This window comes from Callithrix jacchus, chromosome 7 (assembly GCF_049354715.1).
Source record: "Callithrix jacchus isolate 240 chromosome 7, calJac240_pri, whole genome shotgun sequence".
NCBI classification, from domain to species: Eukaryota; Metazoa; Chordata; class Mammalia; order Primates; family Cebidae; genus Callithrix; species Callithrix jacchus.
The window spans coordinates 53,844,470-53,856,204 of NC_133508.1; the positions used below are offsets into that span (position 1 = coordinate 53,844,470).

The following is an 11,735-nucleotide window of genomic DNA, read 5'->3' on the forward strand; positions in this document are numbered from 1 at the left end:
GTTTATACAGATGTGTCCCTTTTCTAGACAACAGGAGATGTTGGGGGAGACAGGTGGGGTCTGGGGCAAGAGGGATGGTGCCCTCTAGGGAGGGGTGCTTGGGGAGACAGCAGGGAGAGGCAGGGGGCCTATGTTGGGAAGGGAACTTGCCAGCCTCACAGGATGTCAGATGGGGAGGCCTCCGGGGTCCTCAGTCACCTGATCCATAGAACAGACAGGGCTGTTGAGGCTGGGGGCTGGACCCAGCCTCTTTCCAGCCGATACTTTATTTTTTTTTTGAAATGGAGTTTCGCTCTTGTTGCCCAGGCTGAAGTGCAATGGTGCGATCTCGACTCACCACAACCTCTGTCTCCCAGGTTCAAGTGATTCTCCTGCCTCAGCCTCCTGAGTAGCTGGGATGACAGGCACACACCACCACGCCCGGCTAATTTTGTATTTTCTACTAGAGATGGGGTTTCTTCATGTTGGCCAGGCTGATCTCGAACTCCCGACCTCAGGTGATCCACCTGCCTTGGCCTCCCAAAGTGCTGGGATTACAGGCGTGAGCCACTGAGCCTGGCCTCCAGCCCATACTTTCTTGCCCCTTTCTCTGGCCATGCCACAGATTCAAGCCCACCCTCGGGACGGTGACAAGCCTTCTACACAGCATGGCAAAAAGTGCAGGTTTGGGTGTGGACATGGGGTCTTATCCTGGCGCTGCTGAGTCATCCTGAGCAAAGCTGCTGAAAGAGCCTCAGTTTGCTCATCTGTAAAATGGGAGTGTTCACATAGGAGGTGCTCAGTGTCCAAAGGAGAAATTAACACTCCGTCTGCTGGAGTCCCAGCTGCCTGCTTCGGCCGCAGCACTACCACTGATAGCTGTGGGCCTGTGGGTGGGTTACTTAATGTCTCTGGGCCTAGTTTTCCTGTATCTAAGATGGGGATACAAATTGTATCCACTACAGATGCCTATTTGGAGGGTTAGACAGGAGTTTGAGCCTTCATGCAGAGCCGAGGCCCCACGTGCAGATCAGAAGGAAGTATTAAAATGGCTTCCTCCTTTTTGCCCTTGGTTCTTTTTTTTTTTTGAGACAGAGTCTTGCTCTGTCATCCAGGCTGGAGTGTAGTGGCACGATCTTGGACAAGGTTTCACCATGTTGGCCAGGCTGGTCTCGAACTCCTGGCCTCAAGTGATCTGCCTGCCTCGGCCTCCCTAAGTGCTGAGATTACAGGTGTGAGCCACTCCACCCCACTGTTTTTGCCCTTTGAACGACACTAGTCTTTCCAGCTTCCCAAACAAAGGCCTTGAATGTCAGTGGGCCTGCCTTGAGCCCCTGCCCCCCACCCTCCAGGGGTAACCTCCCATCTTCACTGTGTCTCTCTGGTGATGGGAACTCATGTCCTCACCAAGTAGCCCTGGTCATGAGAAAGCTGTATCCCTGGAACCTTCCATCTCCTGTGTAATTCCTGCAACACGAGTGCACGCCTGCACCATCAGGATGCATCTTTCTGGGCAGGGCAGAGCGGGAGCCAGCGGGTGAGGAGGTGGGGCTGGGACTGTGGAAGCCTCTCAGGACAGTCCATGTTGGGGGCACTTGGCTGGCCCCTCTGTGCGCTCCCCCAAAAAGTGACTCAGTCTTTTGTAAAAACTTGTTTTTAATTTTGTATAAAATAAAGGTGGTCCATGCCCAGGGGGGCTGTAGGAAATCCAAGCAGACCAGCTGGGGTGCTGGGACACAGCCTACCTCGGGGGACTGAATAGGGGACTGTCTGTCATCAAGATGGGCTGAGGCCTGTCAGGGGCCCAGGTCCCATGGAGAGGCCTGGGATGCCCCCCAACCCGAGGGGCAGAGACTGGGCAGTGGGGAGCCCCCATTGTGCCCCAGAGGTGGCCAGAGGCTGAAGGAGGAGCCTGCACCACAGCCTGCAACCCCCAGGGCTGCAGTCCACTAACTTTACAGAATGAAACGAACATGGGGATGGGGAAGAAAGCACCAGGTTGGGCAGGGCCCGAGGGCCCCGGGTCCCAGGAGGGCCAGGTCAGGCAGGGCCCGAGGGCCCCGGATCCCAGGAGGGCCAGGACTCAGGATGCCAGCACCACCCTAGCAGCCCCCACAGCTCCTGGCACAGGAGGCCGCCACGGATGGACACAGGCCGCTGCTGGCCATCACGCCACATTTGGAGAACTTGTCCCGACAGAGGTCAGCTATTGAGGGCAGGAAGGAGGTGGGGTCAGGGTGGGGCTGGGCGATGGGAACCCCTGTCCCTCCCTGACTCTGGTGATGGGAGTGTTTTGAGGATGAAAAGTAGCAAGGAGGGGCGTTCAGGGTGTCCTGGAAGTGTGTCTGACGCATAATACGTGTTGAATAAACATCAGGTGGGTGGCTAGGTGGCCAGATAATGAAGCTGGTGTGGGGGCAGGGGAGACCTTGGGGAGAAAGCCTTCCTACCTCGGAGGAGCTCCTCATGGGCACACACTGTGCGGACACAGATCTCCTTATTGATGACGTACACGCGGCGGAGGCTGTGGGGACAGGGCCCAGGAGGTCTCAGCCCCACTGGGATAGCCCAGACAGAACCCGGCCATGGAGCCCAGGAGGGGAGGTCCCTGGCCCAGGCTCAACCACAGAATTGAGCTCAATTTCAGGACTCACTCTTCCTCCAACTCCCACCCGGGCTGGCCAGAGCCACCCCCTGTGCCCTCTGGCCCCCATGCTCCAGAGTCCTCCCAGCAGCCGCCCACCTGTGCTCACCTGTAGAAGCAGACCTCGTTCAGACACTGCTTGCAAGGCTTGTGTATGGAGTAGAGGCGGGTACATGGATACTGCTCCTCACGGCAGTCTGGGTGACAGGTGGGGTCAGACTAGGAGTCCAGAGTTGGGGGGCGGCACCCAACCTTACCCACCTGAGACTGGCTCGCAGGGCCTAGTCCCCATGTACCCTTACATCCCATGCAGACACCCATACCTCCACATGCCCACATAGACACACACAGCATTGCTAGACTTTACCAGGCTGTAACTCATTTATCAACTCACCACTGAACTTACTATAGAAGTCGAAGTTCAAACAAGTTCACACCCACCCACGCATCATAAAAGCCCACACCGACTCACAAGCAGATCTACCCACGCTCACAGAAGCCCACATAAGAATGCACACACCAACCCATATGAGGGTGGGCACCCGGATTCTCCTGCACACACTCGTCTTGTTCTTTGAAGCTCTCAGCTGGGGCAGCTGGAGGGGCACTGCTCAGCCAGCCCACACTCCCTGGCCCTTCCTTGCCTCCACATATGCACTACCCAGGCAGGCTCTCTGGCTGACAGGAAGCCCCCAGCACACTCCCTGCCCCTCCCAGTATCTGTGAGGACAGGGCCCTTCCTAGGCTGCCAATTTAGCCTCCGGCCAGGCCCACTGGGGCAGAGTGGGACCTCCTGGAGCTGCATGGGGGGGCCTGGTGGTGCCAGCCTACAGCAGGAGCAAGCTTTCCCTCCCCTCATCACTGCCAGCAGCCCACACAGGCAAGAACAAAAGGCCTCCAGCCCATCAGCACTGCCCCCTACTCCACCCCAAATGGTCAGGCCATGCCTCCATTTCTCCCACTGGCAGGAAAGCCCTTACCCAGAGGCCCAGGCTCCGTGGGCTCCAGCTCTGCATTTCCTGGTTCTGATGTCGGTCGAGAGAAAGGCAGGCAGATATCATTGGGCAGGGGAATCACCTCCCCTAGCCCTGGCAGACCCCCTCACTCCCAGGGTTCACAGGGTAAGGAGGGTGGGGCAGGGGCTGGGGCCTACCTGGGGTTGGGGCTGCTATGACTTCCTGTTGGACTTGCTGTTGGGACTGGAACTGAAACTGTTCCTCCGAAGGTCGAGAAGTCACCTCTGCAGCCAGGGGAGGATAAGGGGGTCTGCTCCCTCCACCCGCTCCCGGGGCTCTCCCCACCCAGCTGCTAGCCCATCCTATCCTGTCCCCAGCCCATTACCTTGATAATCATAGTAGTCTGGGTTGTCTGCAAACAAAGATGAAAGTGGAATTGGTGGGAGTCAGGCAACCCACCAGCCCCAGGGGCAAACAAGGTCCTCGCTGAGCCAGGGACCCAACCCCAGAGCTCCCATGAGCTGTCCAGTGCGGTTCCTGGCTGAGCCATGCACATCTGAGCAGCCAGGCCTTCCTTGGCGACCCTGGGGATGGAAGGCCCTTACCGATCTGGTCGCCGTAGTGGGTGTACTGGACGTGGTCAGGGAATGGCGGCGGCGGGTCCAGGTCATACTGGCCCTGAACCAGCGGGCCTGCTGTGGGGAGGCAAAGCATGTGGGGTGCCCGAGGGGAGGAGCAACAGGGGCCTGAGGCGCTTCTGGGGAGGGGAGGTGGGGGTCACAAGAGCAGGCCTATAAGAGCCTAGGACCCCAAAAGCAGGTTCCTAGAGGATCCAGACTCTTCCTCAAAGGTAAAGACCCTTCCCCACCCTTGTTGGTCACCTCCCTGACCTTACCCTGCCCCACCCTGTCACCGGCCTCCTGGCTGCTCCTGGGACTCCACATGCTCCTGCCTGCCTCAGGGCCTTTACACCTGAAGCTCCCTGAGCCTGTGAGTCCTGCTCAGCTGCTTCAGGTGTTCCCTGGAATCTCAGTTGTGCGGAAAGGCTGACCCACCCCGAGCCCACCGCCCTCCTGCTGATTTCTGTCCAGCGTGCAGCACATGCTGGAGTTTCTCACGTCTGCTTGTTTCCTATTTGTCTCTCTTCCCTGGACTGGCAGCATGATGAGAGCAATGATGTGTCTCCCTGGTTCACTGTGGAACCCCCAGGGTCTAGCCCAGCACTTGGCACATGGTAGGGACTCAACACATCACGGCTGAATGAATTAATGTTGGCCATGCTAGGACCTTTGTGGTCCTCATCGAGTCTCCTCATTTGGCCAGTAGACCCCTTCAAGGTCAAGACTGTCTAGAGCTGAAGGGCTCCAAATGGATCTAGAACCCAAGCATCTGGAACCTCTGCCTTGAGTGCCCCCTATACCTGCACATTGGCTCCCAGAGGGGCCTTGTGCCCAGTCCTTATGCCAGGGATGTGCCCTCCAGAACCCTGCCTGCCTGCTGCTGTGGAAGGCTGGGGGAAGGGCCGGGAGCTGCCTGCAGAGGCTGCCAGGGCTGGCCTGTCCAGTCTGTGGTCCAGGCAGGCTGGAGGCCCCAGGATCTGGGGAGCTGAGTTCTGGCCATGAGTCATGATAAAGACTCACTGTGAATTCCGCCTATTAACCCCACTCCCTGCAAACATAAGGGGAGCTACCCCCTGTCCGGGGAGCACTTACCAGGCAGGAATAGCAGGAAGAGGTAGGCAGCTTTCATGGCCACAGAGAGGCAGGCTGGGGGGTGTCAGAGAGGACAGCTGGGGGAAAACGAGAGGGAGTGCTCTGCCCAGGGCCACCCACACTCAGGACAGCAGAGCCCACCTTGGATCCCCTGATTTCGCCCCAGAGAAGGTGACACCCAGAATAGAAGCCAGGAGTGGGAGGGCTGGGATGTCCCTACTTCAGAGGGCCATCCAAGTTCCTGCTGGCCCACCCAGGTGTTCAGGTCACAAGGGACAAGGCCTCCAGCCCCACTCCAGCGCTGATCTTGACCAGCAAACCCCTGTAGTGGGTGTACTGCACGTGGTCAGGCGATGGCTGACCCTGTCACTAAGGGGATATTTCTAATGTGACCCCAGTCCAGAACATTCTCTCCTCACCCGCACCCATGCTCAACCCTCTGGCCCAGAGCCTCCCCGAGTGTCCGAGTGTCCGAGTCACTGACTGCATGAATCCCTGAACCCAGGCCCACCCCTGGGATCCCAGCCCTGGCCAACCGGCATCACAGCCTGGACTCAGCAGCTTCTGCCAAGCCCACCACCTCACCACCTGCTCCCAATTAGCCCCTGGGCCCTCCCACCCCGCCCCCAGCGTCCTGCTCAGCAGGAAGCCTCATGCACTCGGGCCTCCAGAGCCCAGGCCGGACAGGTCTCCCAGCCCCTAGATGCCTCTCCTGCCAGGCCTCCAGGCCTCATAAGACCTGGCTGTGTTCATCACAGGCTCACGACCCACCGGGGCTGTTTGCAGCAGCAGGAAGCACTTAGAGCGAAGCCTGAGGGGACTCCTCTGGATCTTAGAATGGCAGCACTGAAGGGGTGGTGACGTCACCCAGCCCAGGGCGCCCTGCACCCCCGACATTGACCGATAAGTGTGGTGTGTGTCATTTGGAAGGAGAGGGCACTGGTCCCTGGCTTTCAGCAGGCTCCTGACATTCAAGGTCCAGTCTCCAGGCCTGGCTACACAGTGGGACTTGAGGGAGCCTCAGGTTCCCCACATCCAGCCTCAGCTCAGTGGAGGGCCACCTCAGGTCAGCCTTCTGTTGGGAGGGCTATGAGGGTGCAGTCTATCTAGGAGGGCCCCTCCCGGCTGCAACCCAGGAAGTCCTCCCAGACAGCAAGCTGGACCCGAGCTTTGCTGTATTTCCGCACTGGGAATCCAGGGGGAGGGGAGGGAAACAGGAGAAAACATGGGGGTCTTTCCCTCCTTTCTCCCAATCCTGAGGCCTCCCTGAGCCCCTGGCCCTCTCATGCATTGGGCACCTTACTGAGACTGGGTGGGAGTGGGGAGAGAGACTCAGGACCAAGATGCCCCAGAGGCAAGGGATAGCTGGCTCCCCACACCCCATTCTGAAGACCCTTGACCTCCTCACGGGACAGGGATGAAGAGACCCAGAGAGCATTCCCTGCTCCTCTCCCCATCGGTCCGGCCAGTGGGAGCCCCTCTGCTCAGCAGAAGGCGCTGAATTGAGGCATGAGGGGCTGCAAGGTGTTGGGGGGTGTCTGTCGGTGCCCTGCTTGGTCTTCCTTCCCCAAGACTGGTCCCCAAACCCAGGCTTACAGGGGGAAGGAGGCCCAAGGGCTAGCGGGGAGGCAGGAAAGAGGGAAGTCAGTGTGGCGTTAATGGGCTCCCCCCGGGGACCACATCTGCAAGAACTTCTAGACGGAGGGGTTTGGGGGCATGAGCGAGGCCCGGACCTGCCCGGGAGGCTGCCCCACCCCCAGGTCTGGCCTCTTTCACAGCTGCGGCCTCCCCCACCCCCGACTCCCCTGCGTCCTGGGAGGAGTGGGGTAGGAGGCCCCCGACGCTCGCTCACACCTCAGACGGAGGGAGGGCTCGGCCGGCTCCAGAGCCGGGCTGGGGGGAGGGGTCCCGGCGGGAGGAACCCAGAGGTTGCCTCGCCACACAGCTGGGAACAATCAGCCGCGGAAACTTGCTCCGCGCGCCCTCGCGCTCCCGTCTCTGATCTCTTTGTCTCTCTGCGTCTCTGTCCCGGCCGCTCCCGCCGGTCACCCCCACAACCCGCCACATTCCAACCTCCCCGGGAGAACAAAAGATGTCCCATCCTCTGACGCCCCCACCTCTGGCTCCCCCCAAACTCGAGGTCCTCCCAACTCGCGATCTCCGCGCAGAACAACCACAAACTTTCCAGGTGCCCCTCGGCGTCCGCTCTGAAGACGCTGGGTTCAGGGACCTCCGCGGCCGCCCCAGGATCGGAGACCTGGAGAGGCTGGCGCCCCCCGTCTCCCGCGCCGGGTGACCCGCCGACGCCCCTGCCCGCGCCCCAGGTCCCCCGAGCGCCAGCCCCGAGCCTACCTGGCCGGGTCACTCCGTCGCCCACTCCGAGTCCGCTCGCCGGAGCCGCCCCTTGGCCCGCATCGAGTCCCCCTCCGGGCCCCCGACGGGGCTGGCGCCCGCCCTCCAGCCCCGAAGCCGCTGGGTCCTAACGCGAGCGGCCCGCCCAGGCCGCCACGCCGTGCCCTCGGGGTTCCATCTCCTCTGGGGGTGTCCCAGGGGCTGGTGCCTGAAGCCGTCCTCACATTCGTGCAAAGCTTCCTCCTCACAGCTGCTCCTTGCTCGACGTCAACTGGACGAAGTGGGTGAGGTGGGCAAGGGTGGCTGTGTGGCCCATTTCACAGAGGAAAAAACCAAGCCTCCCAAAGTGAATCACCCTAGGCCCCTCAGCCAGAAAGTAAGCCTCTCTGCCTTCTCCCAGCTTCTGGGACACCCTCTGGCCCTGGTTTTCCTTCTGTCTCTCCAGCTGAGCCTCCCGTGTCTCCCAGGCCAGCACCCCTCCGAACTGCTGAGCTCTTGGTCATGGCTGGCTTCCACAACCAGCATTTCTTCTCTTTTTAGAGACAGGGTCTTGCTGTGTTGCCCAGGCTGGTCTTTAACTTCTGGCCTCAAAGTTTTGGCCTCAAGCGCTCCTCCTGTCTCATCCTCCTGAGTTGCTGGAATTACAGGCATGAATTCTGCCCCTGGCCATAAGGACTGCAGGTGAGACAGTTTTGCTCTTGTTACCCAGGCTGGAGTGTAATGGCGCAATCTCGGCTCACTGCAACCTCCGCCTCCTGGGTTCAGGCAATTCTCCTGCCTCAGCCTCCTGAGTAGCTGGGATTACAGGCATGCGCCACCATGCCCAGCTAATTTTTTGTATTTTTAGTAGAGATGGGGTTTCACCATGTTGACCAGGATGGTCTCGATCTCTTGACCTCGTGATCCACCCGCCTCAGCCTCCCAAAGTGCTGGGATTACAGGCTTGAGCCACCGCGCCCGGCCAACCATCACTTCTTTCAGCCCTGACCCAGGCTGTGTGTCCCACAAATGTCCCCAAGCTGCATCGACTTCAACAAGCATCCAAGTCCAAATTCATGACCCCCAACCCTCCCCCAGACCCAGCCCTCGAGGGTTCCCAGTGCCCCATTGGCCCCCCAGCCTTCCATTACCCAGGCTTCCTCCCCTGCCCTCAGCCCTGCATCTAATCCATTTTACTCTAGAAATGCTAACTGGAAAATTTCTTTTATGACTCTGCCCATTGCTCCAGCTGTGGTCTAAGCCATCGTGAGACCGAGTTGCAACCCTAAGAAACCACACTTGCTCTTTCTGCTTGTCAGAAGCTGACAAAGCCCCTGACTCAGTGACTGGGGGCAGCCCAGTGGAAGGACACCTTGAAGACGCCAGGCAGGGCAGAGCACAGGCTCCTGGGGCTCTTGCCTGAATCACCGCATTGTTAGAAAAGATAAGTCCCGCTTGGTGGCTCGCCACGCCTGTAATCCCAGCACTTTGGGAGGGATCCACGTGGTCAGGAGTTTGAGACCAGCCTGGCCAACATGGTGAAACCCTGTCTCTAGTAAAGTACAAAAAATTATCTGGGCGTGGTGGAGGGCACCTATAGTCCCAGCTACTTGAGAGGCTAAGACAAGAGAATTGCTTGAACTCGGGAGGTGGAGGTTGCAGTGAGCTGAGATCATGCCATTGCACTCCAGCCTGAGAGTGAGACTCCGTCTCAAAATAAATAAATAAATAAGTTCAATGATTCTAGGTGTGCCTTTTCCTGTGCTTAAGATAGCATCTGACAGGATTGATGATTAAGCCTCTATATCCATCTAGTTATATCAATATAGAGGATCCATCTAGTTATATAGATATAACAGGATGGATATAGTTATATAGTTATCTCTATTTAACCAGATGGGTCCTCTATATAGATATAACTAGATGGATATCTATATTATAGATAGATATATATAGATATAACTAGATGGATATCTATATTATAGATAGATATAGATATAACTAGATGGATATCTATATTATAGATATATAGAGATATAGATATAACTAGATGGATATCTATATTATAGATAGATAGATATAACTAGATGGATATCTATATTATAGATATATAACTAGATGGATATCTATATTATAGATAGATATAGATATAACTAGATGGATATCTATATTATAGATAGATAGATATAACTAGATGGATATCTATATTATAGATAGATATAGATATAACTAGATGGTTATCTATATTATAGATAGATATAGATATAACTAGATGGATATCTATATTATAGATATATAGAGATATAGATATAACTAGATGGATATCTATATTATAGATATAGATATAACAAGATGGATATCTATATTATATAACTAGATGGATATCTATATTATAGATAGATATAGATATAACTAGATGGATATCTATATTATAGATATATATATAGATATAACTAGATGGATATCTATATTATAGATAGATATAGATATAACTAGATGGATATCTATATTATACATAGATAGAGATATAGATATAACTAGATGGATATCTATATTATAGATATATAGAGATATAGATGTAACTAGATGGATATCTATATTATGGATATAGATATAACAAGATGGATATCTATATTATAGATATATAACTAGATGGATATCTATATTATAGATAGATATAGATATAACTAGATGGATGTCTATATTATAGATAGATATAGATATAACTAGATGGATGTCTATATTATAGATATATATAGATATAATGAGATGGATATCTATATTATAGATAGATATAGATATAACTAGATGGCTATCTATATTATAGATATATAGAGATATAATGAGATGTATATCTATATTATAGATATAGATATAACTAGATGGCTATATTATAGATATATAGAGATATAATGAGATGGATATCTATATTATAGATAGATATAGATATAACTAGATGGATATCTATATTATAGATATATAGAGATATAGATATAACTAGATGGATATCTATATTATAGATATATAACTAGATGGATATCTATATTATAGATATAGATATAACTAGATGGATATCTATGTTATAGATATAGATATAACTAGATGGATATCTATATTATAGATAGATATAGATATAACTAGATGGATATCTATATTATAGATAGATATAGATATAACTAGATGGATATCTATATTATAGATAGATATAGATATAACTAGATGGATATCTATATTATAGATATATAGAGATATAGATATAACTAGATGGATATCTATATTATAGATATATAACTAGATGGATATCTATATTATAGATATAGATATAACTAGATGGATATCTATGTTATAGATATAGATATAACTAGATGGATATCTATATTATAGATAGATATAGATATAACTAGATGGATATCTATATTATAGATAGATATAGATATAACTAGATGGATATCTATATTATAGATAGATATAGATATAACTAGATGGATATCTATATTATAGATATATAGAGATATAGATATAACTAGATGGATATCTATATTATAGATATATAACTAGATGGATATCTATATTATAGATATAGATATAACTAGATGGATATCTATGTTATAGATATAGATATAACTAGATGGATATCTATATTATAGATAGATATAGATATAACTAGATGGATATCTATATTATAGATAGATATAGATATAACTAGATGGATATCTATATTATAGATAGATATAGATATAACTAGATGGATATCTATATTATAGATATAGATATAACTAGATGGATATCTATATTATAGATAGATATAGATATAACTAGATGGATATCTATATTATAGATAGATATAGATATAACTAGATGGATATCTATGTTATAGATATAGATATAACTAGATGGATATCTATATTATAGATAGATATATAACTAGATGGATATCTATATTATAGATAGATATAGATATAACTAGATGGATATCTATATTATAGATATAGATATAACTAGATGGATATCTATGTTATAGATATAGATATAACTAGATGGATATCTATATTATAGATAGATATATAACTAGATGGATATCTATATTATAGATAGATATAGATATAACTAGAT

At 51.7% G+C, this 11,735-nt stretch overlaps 1 protein-coding gene across 9 annotated transcripts; it reads right to left on the reverse strand.

Annotated features, from left to right (window-relative positions):
* Positions 1–1,617: 1,617 nt before the first annotated feature.
* On the reverse strand, positions 1,618–7,697 carry MFAP2 (microfibril associated protein 2). Of its 9 annotated transcripts, none has more exons than XM_009000492.5 (9): positions 7,644–7,697; positions 5,292–5,368; positions 4,185–4,271; positions 3,965–3,991; positions 3,777–3,863; positions 3,604–3,648; positions 2,733–2,820; positions 2,430–2,503; positions 1,618–2,185 (listed from the first exon to the last, which is right to left on the reverse strand). In XM_009000492.5, the coding sequence occupies exons 2-9, from the start codon at positions 5,326–5,328 to the stop codon at positions 2,082–2,084; spliced, it is 549 nt and encodes a 182-aa protein (XP_008998740.1). In that variant the 5' UTR covers positions 5,329–5,368; positions 7,644–7,697; the 3' UTR covers positions 1,618–2,081. The 9 variants fall into 9 exon arrangements, with proteins under 9 accessions (XP_008998740.1, XP_002750397.1, XP_054114770.1 ...); XM_002750351.7 differs by having other exon boundaries at positions 4,185–4,274; XM_054258795.2 differs by lacking the exon at positions 7,644–7,697 and adding an exon at positions 7,409–7,480 and having other exon boundaries at positions 4,185–4,274.
* Positions 7,698–11,735: the final 4,038 nt, after the last annotated feature.

Bases quoted from the DNA above. Each gene is read 5' to 3' on its own strand.
- MFAP2 (XM_002750351.7), bottom strand. From the start codon at position 5,328: ATGAAAGCTGCCTACCTCTTCCTGCTATTCCTGCCTG. The intron at 4,275-5,291 runs GTAAGTGCTCCC...GCCTCCCCACAG, and splicing joins CTTCCTGCTATTCCTGCCTG to CAGGCCCGCTGGTTCAGGGC. The intron at 2,504-2,732 runs GTGAGCACAGGT...CTGTCCCCACAG, and splicing joins AACGAGGTCTGCTTCTACAG to CCTCCGCCGCGTGTACGTCA.